The sequence below is a fragment of the Megalops cyprinoides genome, chromosome 15 (assembly GCF_013368585.1).
Source record: "Megalops cyprinoides isolate fMegCyp1 chromosome 15, fMegCyp1.pri, whole genome shotgun sequence".
NCBI classification, from domain to species: Eukaryota; Metazoa; Chordata; class Actinopteri; order Elopiformes; family Megalopidae; genus Megalops; species Megalops cyprinoides.
The window spans coordinates 19,960,697-19,980,641 of record NC_050597.1 but is presented as its reverse complement, the minus strand read 5'-3'; the positions used below and the strand labels follow the sequence as shown (position 1 = coordinate 19,980,641).

At 48.9% G+C, this 19,945-nt stretch overlaps 1 protein-coding gene across 13 annotated transcripts in view; it reads left to right on the top strand.

Moving 5' to 3' along the window:
- tacc2 (transforming, acidic coiled-coil containing protein 2) overlaps positions 1-19,945 on the top strand; it is an 83,905-nt gene that overhangs the window by 13,760 nt on the left and 50,200 nt on the right. For 12 of the 13 annotated variants that reach the window (XM_036546706.1, XM_036546709.1, XM_036546705.1 and 9 more), the window contains exons 2-3: positions 2,441-2,679; positions 15,748-15,855. In XM_036546706.1, coding sequence (XP_036402599.1) covers positions 2,441-2,679; positions 15,748-15,855 — 347 coding nt within the window. The remainder of the gene's footprint in view (positions 1-2,440; positions 2,680-15,747; positions 15,856-19,945) is intronic. The other variant, XM_036546708.1, reaches the window with a different exon arrangement.

The window sequence follows — 19,945 nt, the reverse complement described above, 5'->3', positions numbered from 1 at the left end:
AGTCAACTGGCAGAACGGTTTTGCATTTTTTGCTGAAAGTACCTGCAGGTGTGACAGTTGTCTGGGACCACAACATATTCCCTAAGAGTCTGAGGTCTGGTTCAAATTGTGCCTCGATGTTGCATTCGTGTTTCCGTACTGGCACAGTGTTGATATGGTTGGTGTCTGTGCATGTGCACATGTCTGTGTGCGTGTCTGTGGGTTTGAGACCATGTTTAAGTGCCCTGCGCGTGCATGTGAGGAATGGCTCCCCTGGCTCCAGATGGATGCTGTAATGGCAGGGAATCCCTGGTGAGTGAGTGTAATGTGTCTGGAACCCGATCCTCGGGCAGTGCTGAGGTGCACCACGCAGCAGGCCTCTCTGATCGCATCTCTCCCTCCGTCTGTCAATCGATGAGCTGCCGTCTGCTTCACCAGTCAATCGATAGTTACTATCACTTTGCACTGACTGCCACGCGCACAGCACACCGCATTCAATTTCATTTTATTTTGGTACGGTCAGGTTATTTTTGAAATAATGCCATTTTAGTGGACTGTACTGAATGGGATGTTACATATAAGTTTACTTCCAGTAAATTAGTTTAATCCCTGTAAAGGTTTCATTTCATGTAGTGTCAGTTTATAAAAAGCTTGTGTCTGATGTATACGTTTTGTCTGCTGTGTGTTTCTTATTTACAGCTTTCTACTTCTACTTTGAATTTATACTGCACCATCTATCACAACTCTAAAAACAGACTGAAAGACAAGGAGAATCTTGTTCAAAGAGGATAACATGAGGGCCTCTGTCAACCAAACAGGATCTCTGTGAAACAGTTTCCCATGGGCTCATGTTCCTGTCAGCCCAATGTGTCATTGTCAGGCTGTGGAAAGTTGTATGGGGCCCGTTGAATGTGTCATTGTCAGTGGAGATGGATTACTCAGCACGGACACTACTGTCCACCACTGAACCTGGATCAGCGTCCGCTTTTTTCACACAATGATTGAAGTTAGGGATATGATTGGATAAACTAATCCTGGATATGATGTTGAAGGCAGAAACTCCAGACAAGTCATTGCCAGCCTGATGGAGACTGTAGTGCCTGTGAGACATGTCAGCAGTGAGTTGCATGGAGTGCTGCGGTGCCTTCTGAAAACGTCATCATTAGGCTGTGGAAGTTTGTGTAGGGCTCTCTGAATGTGTCATCATTTAAAATGCAGGTGGATGTACGGGGCCTGCTAAATATGTCACTTTGCATCACGCTTGCTGAATCCATCATCATTATTTTGATACAAACAAACAGTTTGGGTCATAGGGTGGATGCTGGCAAAGCAGTTACAGAGAGGGTACACGTATCAGTGAGAGTCATACTGCCCTGCTGTTTGCCCACAACACCATGCAAAGGAATGCTATTTCGCTATATAGCCTGCACGGAGATATCACTGATTCTTTAATATAGACCAGATAGCCAGCTTGGTCACATTCATAATTCTGCTTCCCATGATCAAAACTACAAGTGATTTACTGGCTTGTTGTTGAAGGTGTGTGGTCTGAAACAGAACAGTCAGCATTGGAACACTGACAGCATCAGAGCTTCCTGGACAGAGGATGGAAGGAAACCTGGAGATAAATATCTGGTCGCAACAGATACGCTGTCATGATTTTGTAGTGATATATGTATTTCTCATATCATCACTCGTCTAAACTACTCCCTCAGTGTATGATGTGGTCGCTAAATCTGGGAACTGCTTGCTACTTAGGATATAGGCAAACTCGTTATGCAAATGATGTGGTTTCTGGCTGCTGTAGTTGTAGCTCAACCGGATCTCCTGGTATAAAAGTACTTAATCAGAACAAGTTCAGGGTAATTTAAGCATAGCAGAGCAGCCAGTCTAAGTAATGCTTTCATTATATATCTTTCCACTGAAATGGATGCTTGATCAGGTGCAGTGAGTCAGATGACATTATAACAGTGATTGAACAGCTGTTTGAATTACAGACTGCATGATGTAAACTGAGCGATTTAAACTAACGAGACAGAATGGATTATTTGGATCTAATTAATGGGTTTGTCACTGATTGCACAATTACAAATGATCTTGACAGGTTGCATCTAATAGTTAATCTCGGCATTGTGTTGGGTACTTTTTGTCTTCTATCAGCGTTTACAGTGACTTAACATGCATAACATACATGTCAGTTGTCTGTGTAATTGTCTGTTGGTAAGTATACTGGTGTGTCAGAATGTGTCGGTAGGTAAACTGTTATTATGTTTGTGTCAGTAATGTGTTAGTAGGTCAACTGGTGTTTCAGAATGTGTGAGTAGGTAAACTGTTGTGTTGGTATGTGTCAGGTAAACAGATGTGTCCGTGTGTGTCAGCAATGTGTCGATGGGTATACTGGTGTGTAGTATATTTCAGTGCAGTGTCGGTCAGCAAACTCACGTGCCATTGTGTTGCACAGGCTACAGCCCACACTGACAGTCAGACTGGGGAGAAGAGGGACAGCAGAACCGAAAACGGGTCTGTGCTGACCGATCCCCCAGCCGCGCAGCCGGAGCAACACACCCCACAGACCAGTGAGGAGGAGGAGGAGAGGAAGAGACGAGAGGAAGAGGAGAAGGAGGAGCTGCTGTTTCCTCACGACCTGCTGCCCAACACAGACCTCAGCACTGAGCTGAACATCTGGGAGACTTCACTCAGGTAGGCCTCGTGTGTATTCACACATGCAGTATACACACAGACTGTACACAATATACACACCCGACTACATTACACTACAAAATATAGCAAAATCATATGAAAAAGAAATGGTGAGAACTGATAAACATGAAACTTTGATTGCTGGAATTTTGGAAATGCTACTCAGACTTGATTGGTGAAAAAGAGTTGCAGAAAAAGGGTGCTTAGAACTCAGTGCCATCTACAGCTGCACAGTGTCAGCGCAGGATAACAATAATCCCTATGCGTACATATTATCATTCGGTCTTACAAAGTGCATTAATATCAGCTGTTCTGAACTTGACACTGAGAGGGATAAGATGGAGGTAATCAGAGTGGGGGAAGGAGAGATAGAGGTTGTAAGTGTAACAGTTACTAAAAAAAATGTGCAGTTCATCAATTATTAACCTACTACCCAAATGAGGCAGAAGAGGATGAGGAAGAGAAAGTGAAGTGAGGACTGGGGTCACACCTTGGTGACTCACCTGTGCAAACCGCCTCCTCTCTCACCTGAGCCAACCAGTGACCACCTGCCTCTTTAAAACTGGGCACAGAACAAAGACCACAAACAAAGGGGTATTTGTGTGGAGAAATGTGGAAACTGAATATAAAAGAGAAACATTCACTGCACAAAAACATTCATAGAAATACGCTCGCGTGTATGTGGAGCAGTGTTGAGTTACACAACCCTTGGATAGAATTGCTTTGCATACTCGGGAAAGGCAGACAAGACCTGGCATGACCGTGTGGGTGTTTGTGTATCTGTGTGCCTGTGTGTGCCTGCGGGTAGCAGCACGCAGGTAGGCACGCGGAACATGAAGAGCGAGCAGGTGACCCTCAGCAGCTCCACAAACCCCCTGCTGGCTGGGCTGCAGCACTACACCGAAGCAAGCCCTTCAGTGGCGGGCGTTGTGAAAAGGTACCGCAGACAGTGAGAGATCGATGGGGAGCAAAGACAGTTTACACCAAGATGAGAATCTAAGCTGTTACTTCCCTGTTTTTTTTACAGGGCAGCAAATCACCATTTGGTATTGGTATATATGATCAAGGAGTGCATTTTTATTGGTGGAGGCAAAATGAGGAAGATTAGGGACTAACATTCGAGCGCATTGGCAAAACACAGAATTTGACATGTTCATGCGATTCTCATCTTGTCGCTAAACATCTTTGGGTGGGAGAGTGGGTGTCGGTTACACCCCACTGCCTCTCTCTGTTTGGTGTGTGGTTTTTGGCCTGCCTGTGCTAGGCTCACACAAATTGCTTGGTTTGCGCCGTTTTAGACTTTTAACATGCGTGATTAGCAGGAGAATCTGCACCCATTTCAATGTCTGAGTTTGATGTGGTTTTTTGTGTGTTTCCTGAGTATGATGTTGTTTTTTTTTTTTTTGGAAGCGATTTGTCTCCGAATATCAGTAATCTCTAAAATGTGCTGGGCCGGCTTCACACCAGCCCAGAGCTGGAACCAGACCCAAAGAGGAGAGAGCAGGACAGCTCTAACAGGAAACAGGCAAAGTGCACTGCCTCAGAGAGCACTGCCAGTAAATATTTGCACTGCTCCAATTCTTACTGTGCTCTGGATCTTCACATGGAGCTACCAGTTCATGGTTTATTACAGAGTGCTTTCAGAAAGAGGCTCCCAAAGGGAAAAACCTGCAGAACCGAAGCTCTGCTGTGGAGATTTGTTTACAATGCCCATGATTATCACTTTGCGGGTCTGTACCACAGCTGTGTAACATAAGCTTTTTGGGCGGGTCCTTGGGTTGGTACGTCAAACGTATTTATGGATTTCTATACTTTTAGAAGTATTATTTTAGAATGAAATGGGCAAGTGCCATGACTCATCTAACCAAGCTGGGCCATCAGGCAGCAGGGAGTATGTTGCATGGTGACAGCAGAGATATTGTGGAGAACACCATTGAATATAATTGAATGTGACCATTTTTTAACCTTAAATTAGCCTGTTACTGTGTCAATCCAGTTGAATGCAGTATTGAATGCAATCCAGTATTTGGTCTTTGCTCCATATTGCCTGTTGTCATTACTGTTTTGTTTTGACAACGTGAATTCTACCTTTGTGAAAGAAGTATATTTAAAGTCAAAGTTGTCTATGAGGTGACCTGTTGAAGAATCTCTGACTGAGCGTCTGAGACCACCAGAGTAATGGTGGATAGAGGAATCTAGTTGTAAAGTTGCATGGATCACAAAATAACTTACAGACCACTGTAACAGATGGTTTTTATTATTACACAAACTTGCATTTTCATACTTAAATAAGTTCCTTTCAGAAAGAACCTTTTTCAAGCCTGTATTGTGACAAAACAGTAATAAAATAATACAGTAATGCAATTATCTTATTTTCTTCTAGAATGGCTTTCATCATTGTAATGTCAGTAAATATCATTTATCATGTCAAACTTTCACACAAAAAATGATAAGCATGAGACATTATCTCCATCATATGCCTGAAGAGATCTGCAGTGACTGACAGAAATCTCAGGAGCATGCCAAGCTTTAAACACAGTGCTCCAAATCTAATGTTCATTAGGTCCTCATTCACATGTCAGTTTATGGTATGCAGAGGGTGTTACCTGAAGTGTCAATCGGTTGATAGAGGCAAGGAACAATGTAAGCTAATTTTTGCCTCAGGCACGCAGCTAGAAAACTAGAACTCAGAATTAAAATGTTTAGGGTGTGGGGGTAGGGGAGATCAGCAAGGCTCGTAACTGAAAGGTTGCTGGTTCGATTCCCTGCTGGGGCACTGCTGTTGTGCCCTTGGGCAAAGTACTTAACCCAGTACTGCCTCAGTAAATATCCATGGGTAACATGGAATTGTAACCTATGTAAGTTGCTCTGGATAAAAGTGTCTGCTAAATGCCAATAATGCAATATTGTGTAATGTTGGGCTGTTATGTGCTCAATCCATTGAGATCAAACTGCATTGAATTTAAGGAAATTGTCTTATTGTCAACAGTCCAATTCAATTTTCCCTCATGCCCCCTCCACAAATCTTTGTGGGCAGGCAACCAAAGTGAATGAATGGTCTTATCTGGACAGACAGGGTTAAATCTGCTTTAAATTCCCTCTCAGACGAGAGAGTAAAATTGGTCAGTCAGTCAGGCGTGCGGAGGGCAGACTCTGTGGTGCCACCCTTGTGGCTGGGCTGGTCCCGCCGCTCGGCCTCCTCCTGTGAGCCTGTGGTTTTTTGTGCGCTGGAGGGCCGCGGCGAGCGCGTGGTGCGTGCGTGTGAGGGCCGGCGGAGATTCCACAGAGCTGCGCAGGAGCGGCGGCAGCTGGGTGTGCCGCTGCTGATTCATGCTGTGCCTCGCCAAGCACCCGCCGCTGCTGAAGGGCCGACTGGCACGCAACACATTGTACTCCATCTCCCATTACACACATATTACGGCTTTTTATTTCCTCCTCTCCGCTGGAGAGGGTGTGCCATTCTTCTCAGCTAAGCCGGGCACTGCGCTGGACACGGGCCGTGTCCTGTTGTCAGGGCAGAGTTGCTGTTGTCAGGGAGATGCCAGGGCCCGAGGTGATCACATGATCTGGCTGTTGGCCAATCACAGAAAGACTCCTTCTCAATTATTTTTTTTTCCGTCTTGTGGTTAAAATGAGTGATGGCTGGAAAATAGAGACGACAGACAAATATGTGTTGTGTAAAGGTTTTCATTCCTTGCGCTGCGAGTGGTTGTGTGAGCCATGAAATGAAAGATCAGGAAGCAGCTCTGAAAGAGGGAATAGCCTAATGGTTTTGTGGAAACATCCCGACACACACAGGATTGGAAGTGAGCACTTTGTGATGTCTTACCCAATGCTCCAACTGCAGCAGCCAGTTACGATTCCGCATATGAAATATAAGATGATGTTCTACACTGGTCCGTCGTGTCCTCTTTATGGGATCAATAAGGCGGTTTATGTTTCTCAAAACACAGTAACCATGGAGTCATTTAGAGCAGCTTCCTCTCACAGCCACTCAGGCTAACAGCAGCTTCCACTCACTTGCACCTTGTGTGGAACACTTTTTTCTTCTGCATGCAGCACATGCTCATTTGAGCGTAGCATTCTTTGTAATGGGCGTGCCTGTATGTGCGTGCAAGCCTTTGATTATGGAAAGGAATCAAGAATTGCTGCCTTTTGCTGTGGAGCATGGTTTGAAGAGTGCAGTGCAGCGCAGTGTGGTTTGCAGAGGTTAGTGTAGTGCAATTCGATTGCTTGAGTGCAGTGTGGTGTGAAGGGTGCGGTGTGGTGTGAAGGGTGCAGTGCAGTGCCATATGATGGCTGCAGCATGGTGTGAAGGGTTCAGAGTCCCGAAGTGTCTGTGCATGGCAGTCATAGAGTTCTGCACTGAGTGGATTGACCTGTTCTGAGCGATAGCCATTCACTGGTCAGCAGTGATTTTAATTCTGTCTCCCAACACCCCACAATCAGCAGCCCTGCACTGGACGTTGGCAGCTGTGGTAGTGACCCAGATCCCAGGGGAACAGCCCTCCCAGGGCTACCTCCGGACACCCCCCCGGACACCCCCCCACCCCACAGCTCTGCTGCGCTCATCGATAGAGAACTCCGCGAGGCCTTTCGGGAATGCGAGGAACACATGGCCTCCCTCCTGGTGCCCCACCCGGGTGGTGATGCCACGCCCGCCCACGAGATCGACAAGTGTCTCTCCGTAGCTTTGCCTCCGGACTCTGACGATGAAGAGGAGGAGACGCTGAAGAGGGCTAGCATTAAAGGAGACCCTGTGTCATCAACACCTCCTGTCCCAGTGGTCCAAAGTGAACAGGACCGTGGTGAACATAAGACGCATGCTAGTGAGTCTCCGGCTGTGCAGGGGCAGGTGGAGATATTCAGCTTCAGAGACTACCTTTTAGGGAATGCAGATGAGGAAAGGGGAGGAGAGGAAAGCGAAACCTCGACTGCAGCCCTGCAGGAACATTATGATCCACTGGGCAGACAGACAAATAGAGTCACTCTGACAGAGACACAACATAATTTACTTACTGAGATAGGCAAAACACAAGCAGAGACGCAGCGAGAGACTAGACCAGAGGCAGCTAAGGATTTATTGAAAGAGACACTGAAGGATACAGAGTATATCAAACAGACAGAGAAGCAGAAAGAGACAGAGAAACAGCAGGAGAAAATGACAGATTTCCAGATAGTGACAGAGACTGTGAAAGCACAAGAGGAAACTCAGCTACAGGCAAAAACAGAAGCAAGTGTACATTTATTAAAAGAGGTGCTGCAAGATACAGAGAATATCAAACAGTCTGAGACACAGGCACAAACAGACATACTGGCAGACAAAATTACATCAAGACAAACAGAGGCACCTAAGGAGATGCAGATAAAGACTGTTCTAGAGCCATCATTAGGTACAACAAAACAGACACAAAGTGGTACAAACCTAGATGCACAGAACGAGCCGAAGACAGAATTGCTAAATGAGAAAAACAAAATGATACAGGCAGAGATAAAACCGGAATCACAGTCAGACTCATTCATGGAGACAAAGACAGAGGCAGAAATAGACATTGACTTGGTGGGTGGGATGCAGAAAGAAACCAAGTCAGAGATGCAGACAGACTCAATGTCAGAGACAAAGACACTGACAGCCACACATACAATCTCAAAGACAGAGTTAAAGACACAGACAGACATACAGGTAGAGTCAGGCACACAGCCAGACACGGTGGAAAAAATGGAGGCACAGGCAAACACAGAGCTAGGTACACAGACAGACTCAAAGGCAGAGTTACAGACAGAGAAAGACTCACAGACAGAGTTCAGGACACAGACAGACACAGAGACACAGATGAATGGAGATCCACACAGAGACTGCTCAGGTTTCCAGGAACAGCTGAGCCACCGGGGAGAGCCAAACATCTGCCCCCCACCTCCAGCCCTGGGGTCTGGGAATGATCATGTTACTGACCAGGCCAGTTCCCCCACCCCTAGCCTGCCCATCCCCCAGGGCCCCCAGCAGCCCAGGGCTGACAGTGGGACAGGTGGCCCCCATGACCCAAAATCAGGCCCTGAAACCCCACACCGGAATCACCCCGCAACAGAGGGGGGAAAAAATGGCAAAAATGCCCCGGCGACATCTGCCGAGGCTGCAGCAATTGATCCGCGGCCGGGCTGGGAGGGCGCGGGAGTGAGCTCGGACGCCCACACGGACCGAGAGAACGCCCTCCCTGGAAGCCGCGGCCCCGCTGGGGAGGAGAGCACCCTTGAAGAGGCTTCAGCGGCCGCTGCCGCGTTGCCACTGACAACACCCACGATGCCAGAAATGATAGAATGCGAGGGAGAGAAGGAGAGAGCGGCAGAGGCAGCAGCAGCAGCAGAGACGAGAGAGAGAGCGGAGGAAAGCACTAAGCACAGCAGCTCACCGGCAGTGCAGCTCAAGGAGATTCAGATAATCACAGATAGACACTCAAACCCGTCGTTAATCTTAGAGGAGACCGCCCGCTCACCTGCGAAAGAGGAGGAGGCAGACGGTGCCGGGCTCGAAGCGTCTGAGGGAGAAACGCTGCCAGGCTGCTGCGTCAGAATGCCACACAACTCGGAGGAGAGTGAGGGGAAGGGAGGAGACGGGATGCAAAGTCACTCCCCGGGGACAGACGCTCGCTCACTGGCCGGAGAGAGGGAGAGCGAGAGGGCGCCCATCCATCAGGATGACCAGAGCCACGTCTCCCCTCCGCACGGGCTCCTGGGACGTGACTGCCAGGAATACAGAGCTGGGGGGAAGGAGAGAGAGGGAGAGGGAGAGGGAGAGGGAGGGAGAGAGGTGGGAAACAGAGACAGTCTAGAGAGAGGAGACGAGCAGATCTCACTCAGACACACAGCAGAACCTGCCTGTGGGGGGGCGGCGAGTGAACCGGCGACAAGGACGACGGCAAGGCAGCCAGAGCAACTCGCCAGAGACGAACACGTTACCAGACCCCCCCGTGACGTCGGCGAGTCCGCGTCAGAGTCGCAATGTGTGGATGAGCTCACCGTTTCGACTGAGGGTGACTCTGCTACAGGAAGCTCCAGCCTACAGCCTCTGAGCGAACTGAGCACGTGCGGTTTGGACCCTCTGCGATTGCCTCTTACACAGACTAACTCTGAACATCACACCACTGGCACTGAGGGAAAACCGGAGGAGGAGGACTCGGCGCTTCTCGGAAAGGGTCATAACGCAGAGCAGGAGAGATTTGTTGCCACTGTTCCACAGACCCTCCAAACAGCTGCCATTGAAGCTCCGCCTGGGGGTGTGGACACCGACAGAGACAGCGAGGATCTCAAAAAGGCCTCTGTGGTTTTAAACTCAAGTTCCCTCACCCTCTCTCACCCTCCAGTAGGTGCACAGAGGCCACCTGGTGACAGCCACAGTCAACACGTTCTGCCATCCTGCGATCCAGAGGTCCAAGCAGAGCTGAGAGGGCCTGGAAAAACCAGCGCAGAGACAAAAGCCACCCAGCCTGGTGACGTTCCTGTCAGCATGAAAGACAGCGGCGGGCGTAGCGGGGGAGAGGAAAGGGTGGAGGGGACAGCGGAAGAGAGCACGTCGAAGAGCACGGGGGACACCTCCCCCGCTGTCCCGGGCGGCTGCGCCTCGCTGCCCCCTCTGACGGTGCATGAGAGCTTGCGACACCCAGTGATGGAGAGCAGCTTCACACTCCAGGAGTTCTCCTCCCTGCAGAGGCAGGAGCTGCTGCCTCATCCGACCCTGGACCCGATGGCCCCTGCCAGCGGTCGGCCCGAGCTGGAGGATCCCTCTAAACCCACGCCACAGAACAGCGAGGAGGTGGGGAGGGTGACGAACAGTGAAGAGGGGGGTGAGGCAGCCAGCAGCCGGGATGCTGAGCTAAGCCGCGGCAAGGAGCTGTCTGATGAGGTGACCTTTACAGGCAGCGAGAAACAAACAGCTTCCGACACGTTGGGGCCCATGAAAGACGGGGGCAGAAGCGACACCTCTAGCCTCCTGCCAGCAGCTGAATGTCAGGGAGCTGACCCAGCAGAAGCTGGCCCTGAGGAAGTTCAGCGGGCAAAGGTGCAGGTCACAGAAGGAGCTCAGGAGGAGGCTAAAATGGTTGGAGGGGATTTGAAGCAGAGCTCTGTGTCAGTTTCCATGCAAGAAGGACATAAATCAACCAAGGAGGATTCTGAGAGATTAAAGGATGATAACAGCCTGCAGGAGAGAACCCCCCAACATGATGTTCCTATGGATACTTTGTCTGAGCCAGAGAAACCACTGTGTTCCCTTCCTTCAGCATCTTCTGCTCTCTCTCCAGACAAGATGAAGGAGTCCCCTGCTGAACCCCAAAGTATACCCCCAAGCAGCTCTCCTCCAGCCTTGCCCACTCAGGCGCCAAGACCTGAAGAGAACAAAATGGCCGAAACTGGGACTCCTACCCCTGAGCCGAGGGGACTTGACCCAGCCCTCTCACTGGGGGTTGAAGGTGACCCTCAACCATATTCATTGATCATGCCACCTGGACCGCTGCTCATCCCCTGGGAGACCACCACAGACTCTGATCTGACTCCAGCAACAGAGGGACATCCCAGCAGCACACCTGTGAGCAAAGGTGGGGATGCTGTCACCCAGGTGAGCTCTCTGTCCCTTGACACAGGCACTGATGTGGCAACAGGAGGGATTCAGGACAAAAAGGAAGCTGTCACCTTGGTACCCTCACAGACTGGCTCTTCTCAGGATACTCAGAGAGGGAAGACAGTCTCAGAGATTGAGCAGAAACATCAGGCTGAAAATGGAGAAACCTGTGTCTCACAGCCACCAGGGGGTGCTGTCTCCTCTCCCCCAGGAGCCCTTCTGCCAGACGGAGGGCAGATTCAGAGAGGAGATAGGCAGAAAGAACACATCACTGAGAGCTGCGCAGAGGACAGACCTGCCTCAAGAGGTCCTGGACAGGAAGTCATGACAGTCAGCAATGTTCTATTAGACCCCAGGGGTGGGTCTCACACCACTGTAGACCTTGGGCCTAAACCTGAAGAGCTCTGTAAAGATACTTCCAGCACTGGGCTGGAAGCTGCTTCAGCTACCGAATCTCACGGTACTGAACCTAATACTCATACTAATTCACTTACACTGGGATCCAAACCCAATGCTGAAACCATCATTGCTCACTCCTGTGGTGCTACACCCCTCAGCTCTGGACCTGACCTTGAGACAGAATCCCTCATTGTTCAACAGGACGCCATGGCTGAAACTCCAAAGGAAACACTTCTGGACACCAAGACTGATGTTGCCTCGCCCCAGCCTTCTTCCACTGCACCCTTCCCTGCTGCTCCCAGCCTCAGAGCAGAATCACTCAATGCCCAGCCTGACTGCAAAGCTGAGCCTGTCACAGCTGGGCCTGAGCACAGAGCTGAACTCCCGACTACCCAGCTTCTCTGTACACATGCTGAGGGGAAACAGAGCGAAGCGGAACACAAACAGGCAGGAATGGTGAAGAAACGGGGAGAAACTGAAGACAAACTGACAGAAATGGAACAGAAACAAGGAGATATGTGCACAGTAGAGAGACAGAAACAAGAGGAAGCACATGCACAGGAGACAAAGGGAGTAACCATCACTCCATCTGACACCAGATTAGTCCCTGCTGGCCTGGGGTCTTTGGAAGAGGTGGCAGGTCAGAACGGGGGATTAAGTCGGGGTGAACATCTGTCCTTGGATCAGGATCTCTCCTCAGCGGCTTCCACACTCACCCGTTCTGCAAGCCTCACTCAGGAAAGTAGCACAGCCCTGAGCCAATCAGATCTGGCACCTCCCCAAAATACCAAGCCCCAGCAGGAGCAGCAGCATCAGCAGCAGGACTTGGGGTTGAGTTATGCCACAGAGGGGCTGATCTGTGGAGAGAGGGTGCCGTGTGAAGGGGGCAGGTCAGATGGGGTCGGTGCTGACGCAGTATTCAGTGACGCCCCAGTGTCACGGCCGTCAGGGGAAACGCAGAGCGTGCTGAGCTCACAGGGAAGTGCGATGCAGCCGGGGAATGTCTCAGAGCAGAAGGGTGAAGATGGCGGCGCTGGCGGGGAGGGGGGCAGGCAGAGCGAGGGGAGGCAGCAGGCGGACATTACAGCTCTACAGGGTGACAGCGACATCCCTGAGTGTGAACCAGTCCCCGAATCAGACAAAGACATCAGGCTCAAAGGAAAATATGACATGACCAGCACAGACAAGGTCACCACTGGGTCTTATGCTGAGGCAGAGAGGGCTGAGAAACAAAGCACAATGTCAGAGCCGCTCACACCTATTTCAGGGTCAGACAGCTCTGGTCAGAGGTCAGAGGGCAAGGGTCAGGAGGGAGAAACGTTAACTCCAGCTCGTGAAGACAAACAGGTCAAAGATGAGTTGAGATGTAACATTGCTGCTTCCGTCACCACGACACCTACCGAATGTGACGTTTTGTCACTAGCTAGTGAGGACAAGCCTCTGGATGGCCTCTGTGCCACAGAGACAAGCTCCGCCAGTCTCAGTCAGACTGCAGAAGCCCTGTGCCATGATCCCGCAAAGCCCAGCACTTTTGTGGGTGGTTTGGATCAGTCGCTGCAGGCGGTTGCAGACTGTGCCATCCAGCACGGAGCCCAGGATCGCCTGGAACCTTGGACAGACGTGGAGCACACACCTGCTCCCTCCCTTACCACCCCGCAGCTGGTGGAGCAGTCTGCCCGGAAGGGGCCCGCCTTGGGCGAATTCCCCACCACCGACTCCCCCTCCCCCCTGCACCTGGGCACGGGACGTGCTGCGGAGCACGTGGAGAGTTCCCCACCACCTGCTGGCATTGAGGGGAAGAGTGTGGGGGAGGCGCTGCAAGAGGAGGCCGGGGAAGAGTCACGCGATTCAGCTCTCTCTTCGTCCCCTGCTGGGAGAGACATCAATGCAATGCAGGGGGCCAAAGCTGAGCTCTCAGAGCCAGATGGGCCTGTGACAGGGCAACAATTTGATAATGACCGCGGGGCAGGCGCTTTGGCACAGATCAATGATCGCGCTCCTCAGGTTGATGGAGTTACCCTTGAGATAAAGCAGGTGAGGGCAGGCACTTCCTGTGTCACCCCTCTCCCTGAGACCTCTGCTGCAGATCGCCTGGCTTTTTCCCTGGGGGCCAGCTCTGGGGAGCAGGTGAACAGTGATCTCAACAGCACACAGAGCACCTTAGATAGGGTGGGGCAACCTGGGGGTAAGATGTGTGACAGGGCACAGGTGGAGGTGTCACAGGTCTCCAAAACGACTCCCTCCAGAAGCGTAGCTGAGGTCACCACCCCCGTCAAGGAGGTGACATCAGCGAGAGAGCCTTCTGGCCTCCTGCAGGCCGGGGATTCTCAGTCTGAACCAATCACAGAGAGCGCTGAGTCTGTAGTACAAATTCTGCGAGACTCTGTCTCTGTCAGTGTGGGCTCTGTGGGTACAGCCACTGACAAACACTCACAGTCACAGCAAATCGCTGGCAGCACAGACTCTGACGGAAGCTCACAGACACACGTGGTTTCTGAGAGCACAGACCCTGACGGGCACTCGCAGGCACAGCACATCTCTGGGGACACAAACTGGCTGATACAAGCCCTGCGAGATGCAGCCTCCCTGTCCCAAACTGAAGACCAGCACAGCGCACATGACACCAAGCAAGCTTTAGACCACAGGTACTGTAATTTACACCACTGTTTGCGAGTGTGTGTGTGTGTGTGTGTGTGTGTGTGTGTGTGTGTGTGTGTGTGTGTGTGTGAGAGTGTGTTTGTGTTTACTGTCTCCACAGCACAATGGCACATTGCCTAAGGGAGACAATCATCTCAATTAGAGAAAAGGACAGTTGAAGCTGTCGTCTCAGTGACATGCCTGGAAAATATACAAGGAACTATATGCACTGTTGGTGAAAATTGTTTGATTGCACCCATTGTTCAGGTAATTGCAAAACAACAGAAGGCGGCATATATTCTCAGGCAGAAAGATATTGATTTATCATGCCTGTTACTGGGAAAATGGCATGTATTTTCAGTGGAATAACTTTGGTTGTTTATGTCTGTTTATTGGTAGAAGATGTGAAGGAATGCATTTTCAATGACAGTAGCTTGATTGTTCCTGTCTGGTCTTGTTTTGCCCAGAATTACTTGAAGAAATCAAAGTTAAAAAATGTTCAGACATGTCTATTAATGTCTATGGTAATTTTACCGCTTCTCTGCCAACAAGCCTTTGACCTGTCTAGAAATTTCTTCTTCAGATTTTAGACAGAATTTCAGTTTTATAAAAAAAGTTACATAGATAAGGAAGTGAGGACTGTACTAACATTATTATTCTTCTAAAGAAAATTGCAAAAGGAAAATCAATTAATTACTATTTTCAAAGATAAATGTTTAGCCGGGATTTTTAAAAAATATAAACAGAGGTACAAATGTAATGACTGAATGGGAGAGTTTTATTTACTCTAAATGATTGATTGTATTGATACTAAAAATAATGTGTGAAGGTATCTGTGGATATGGAGTCACAGGCAAAGCTTTGTAATAGCTGGGAGAAGGATTACATTTCTGTGTGGCGTTTCGGAGGAGAGAGAGTATAAGAACTGCGGCCCATTATCTACTGAGGGTGACATCAACTCTGACATCAGCTAATGTTCCACAGGCAAGAATGGGCCTATTCACACAGAGAGGCCTCTGACAATCAAGAAAACAACAGGGTCTGATATACAGACACACACACACAGCATTACGCACATAAAAAATGCACAAAAATACCTACACACACAACACACTAGTACACATTCACACATATTTGCACCACACATGCACATACACATATGCACATCACACACATACCACACACGTGGATGCACACACAAAAATCCACATTTACACAAACACAAACATGCATCTACTCACCCTCCACACAGCATATCACAGACGTACATACAGTGCACACACAGAGACGTCGACCATCAAACACCCATACATGTTAAAACAGTATAACGTATAACGTTTGCCTTTCCTCAAGCTGTCTGTCTGTGAGACTAACGGTATCTGTGTTTCTCTTGCCTGCTTTACCCTCCCTTCTTTCTCCAGCAGACCCATTCAGACACTTCCATCACCACAGGCAGACCTTGAGTTCAGGACACCAACTGAGGAAGTAGCACCCGCTGTGGGCCAGAGTGACGAACAGCCAGAAAACAGGTAAGCTCACCCCCAGTCGCAGTGCAGTTTTTTATGACCTGCCAGAGCTGATTTCGATTTCTTCGATTTCGATTTCTTTCTGGGTCTCTGTTACACTCAAGTAGGAGTAGAATGGGCTGAAGTGGTTACCTGAAGTTTGAGACAGAAGAGCTATATGTGCATTGTGGATGGTTTGAATGAACTGTGGAAGGCCTGAATTGGATTATAGTGAGATGTTTTGGCTAATCAATGATTACCGAAAACCGGTTGTTTTTGTACAATCCAGGATAGTAAAAAAAATGAGGTTTACCTTGCAAAATCCCCAGTCTAGTTGAAATGGGCAATTGAGGATGATATCTTCATTCAGCAAAAAGTCTTTATGGAAGCAGTATTGAATGAAAACACACAGGGGCTAACTGGCTGGGACCTCAGTGGGGTCTGAACCTCCTTGTTTTGAACAGCACATTGAAATGTTTTCATGCACCTTGCTGGGTCTACGCTAAGGACAGTCAAGGGAGGAATGTCTGAGGCCTTGCACTGAGGCACACATTCCAGATTTTTAGAGGTTGATGTCATTGCAGTGGCCCCTCTACTGTTTGGAGTTCTGGAGGAACATAAGTAAACATTAAACCAGAACTGAGCACTCTGGCATAATAGTGTGTGCGTGTGTATATGTGTGTTTGTGTATGTTTGTAAGTGTGTGAGCATGTAGGCGTTGTGTAAAACTCCTTGGTGACAGAGACTGTCCTGGTCAGTGCCTCTGTTCCCTGTCTTCTGTTGTGTTCTTCTTGAATTTCTCCATATACACCTCCCCTTTTCTCTTTGCCTTCCCATCTCTCTTCCCTTTGTCACTCTTTCGATCTCTCACTCTCCTTCCCTCCTTTCTTTATTTCTGTTTTCTTCTGAAAGTATGACCAACCTTTCTTACACTTTGACTCTCCAGCTTTACCTCTGTCATTTTTTGACCACATTCCCTCTAGTTTTCTATTTTTACCTTTTCCTCACTCTCCCTCTCTCTCTCTCTCTCTCTCTCTCTCTCTCTCTCTCTCTTTCTCAAATGTAAACCCCTGGAGACAGAACACATGGCTTTAGAACACTTGCCGCATGTCAATCACAATGCCGGTCCTATCACAGTACCACAAGCAACAGGGAGGGACTGGCAGTGAGGGAGAGATAGAGAGAAGGAAGGAAAGAGAAGAGAGGAAGGGAGAAGGAGGGCAATAGAGGGAAATAAGTCAGCTCAGATCCCTGTTTGAACTTGTTTGTCCGTGTGCCTGTGTGTGTGCTTACGTGCACAGGCGTGTGTGTGGCTCCTTGTGCATACTTCTGTGCGTGAAAGAGTATGTGACTGTTGTACTGCCCCTGGAGGCTGTCCTCGCTTAGAGACTATCCCTCTCTCTCTCTCTCTCTCTCTCTCTCTCTGTCGCTGCGACCCGTGATCTGTGGCTGTGAACCCTTGAGCTGGAGGAATTTCGCTTCACAAGGGAACGCAGGGGTGGGGTGGGGTGGGTTGGCGGTGGTGGTGGTGGGGGGGGGGACGTTTTCCACCAAGACTCTCACATGAAGTCATTCCGAGAGGCCTGTCGGGCTGAAACAAAAGCCACAGATCAGAGCCACGCTGCTCGTGTTGCAGTGTATGTTTCTGTGTGTGTGAGAAAGAGAGAGAGGGAGAGAGGGAAAGAGAGGGAGACGAGGAAAAGTGGAATATCTCTGGTACTTTGAGTGCTGGCTCCCGAAAGGAAGCAGCCACAAACCCAACTGTGGAAGCCTCTGTCTGGTGACTTAGAGGAAGCTCCCGCAGCAGGGGCGGTCTCTGGAGGCTGAGGACGCAACAGTGTTGGGTGAGTTTCTCTGCCTCTCACACTCCGTAGAGCTGTTTTTGTCTTTTAAGGTGCTTTTTCTGCCTCTCTGTGACCGGTGAATAATCAGCGCTGGAATGAGCTCTGATGTCATCACGGACCGCTCTGTGTTAATTACTTTGCGGCTGGCAGCACTGACCTCACCAGCTGGAGGGAAGGAGGGAGGACGGGAGAGCTAAAGAGAGAGGGAGAGAGAGGGGAAGAGAAAGAGGGACCATGATGAAATCTGCCAAGGAGAAAAATAAAAGATGGGCACCTTGGGCGCAGATGCTTGTGTACCTGCTCAAAGCCTGCACAGAGCAGCCAGAGACTCGGGATGCTGTGTCTGCATCTGTGTGGCTGAAAACACCCACTGTTTGAACATGTACACAGGGTTTACTAAAGACGCAGGGCAGCTGTGTAATCGTAGATAGAGTGGCGCCTGGCTGCCTGCGGCTGTTTTCCTATACGAACCTGTCTGCTCGTGGCTGTGATCCTATACACTCCTGGCTGCCTGCGGCTGTGATCCTATACGAGCCTGTCTGCTTGTGGCTGTCATCCTATATACGCCTGGCTGCCTGCGGCTGTGTTCCTATACGAGCCTGTCTGCTCGTGGCTATGATCCTATAGACGCCTGGCTGCCTGTGGCTGTGATCCTATATGGGCCTGGCTGCCTGTGGCTATGATCTTAGTTGGGCCTGGCTGCCCATAGCTGCACTGCCATATTGGTGTGCAGAGCAGTTTGCCTCCATTTCACAAGCTTTCTCATTATGGCCATCATTCACTGGTTCTGTACTTGTTGGCTGCCTCATGGAAACTTGTAACGGAAATGAGATCATAGGAGCTTCCTAATGGCTGGTAAAAAATTTTGATTGTGTGTGTGTATGTGTGTGTGTGTGTGTGTGTGTGTGTGTGTGTGTGTGGTGGGGGGGGTCTTTGACCAAGCGTTTGGGGAGATCAGATCACCTCAAGGAAGGATTCTTGCACTGATGCTTGACCAAATAACTGCATTAATGTGTTTCTCAGTCTTAGGAAAACATGACATGTCACTATTAATAAGATATTAAAAAATACATATGTCTAACAGATATGTCAGCAACTGTGACTTCTGTGTATGTAATTTTAGTAATGTATTCTAGGAAATATGTAGTTAACAGTAAAATTACAATAAGAGAAATGCCCTGAACTGCATATTTGAAATATTTGATCTGTGTATGCACAAAACATATTTTCTCGCAAAAATTGTTTCATAGTCATAGAAATTGGATATTTTCCAGTATTTTACATACATTCTTGGTAGAATGCATAAAAGACTTTCATAGTGCTTCCATACACAATGCAATACTGAGCAGTTCCTTAAAATTCAGCATAAAGGAATCCCAAACCATGTTAGAACACTGGGCAAAGTGTTGTTTTGCATAACTGTACTTGTGAATGGCTCCTTCGAAACACAAGAATGCTTGTCACACGTTCACTGTAATTCCAATCGATTTGGTTAAATATGTCTGTGAATTGAATGAGCACAGCAGCGAACGGGGCGGTCGTTACTCACCGTGTATTCTCACTGTTCACGTCAGAGATGTGCTTTGGAAATGAGCAAGAATGAAACCAGCCGCTTCCTACCAAAAGGCCCTTTCTGAGGCTTATTGAGGTTTGATATGTCCCCAGGGCTGCAGGTATACAAAGCATTTCAATGAGCTTTTCACAGAGCTCTCTGAAAGGTATACATCCGTCTGCCTCGTCATGATTATATGAGACTGAGTGTTCTTGTCAGCAGAGTGTGCAGAGATGTGATTTGTGGTTGAGGACGGATGAGTTCTGATGTGCCGTGTACTAAAGAGCTTAGAGACTGCGCTGGGGTTGCCATAGTAATTGACAAGGGCAACATGTGATTTGGTAGCTACTGGAGAGGATAAGGAAGGGGTCCGTCGGAGATATGGTTTGCTCTTTTCATTTATCAGATCATTTATAATGCTGCTCGACAGATCGAATGATGTATTTGTCACGAATTATTATACAGTGGATTACAGCGGCTCTGTAGCTCAAACGTCTCAAAGGGTGACTTGTATGGCAGTCACTCTGTTGAAATGCAGCTGAATTCAGAAAGACTTCATTAAATTAAGACTAATAAATGATATAATTCAGAGTGATTATGCATGTGTGCATGCACTGTTAATGCTGGGATTCTCATACCAGACAAATCGATGTGCACACAAACAACTCGGAATGCATCCCAGCACCGCCCCTCTGCTGTTGACACGTGATTACGCTGC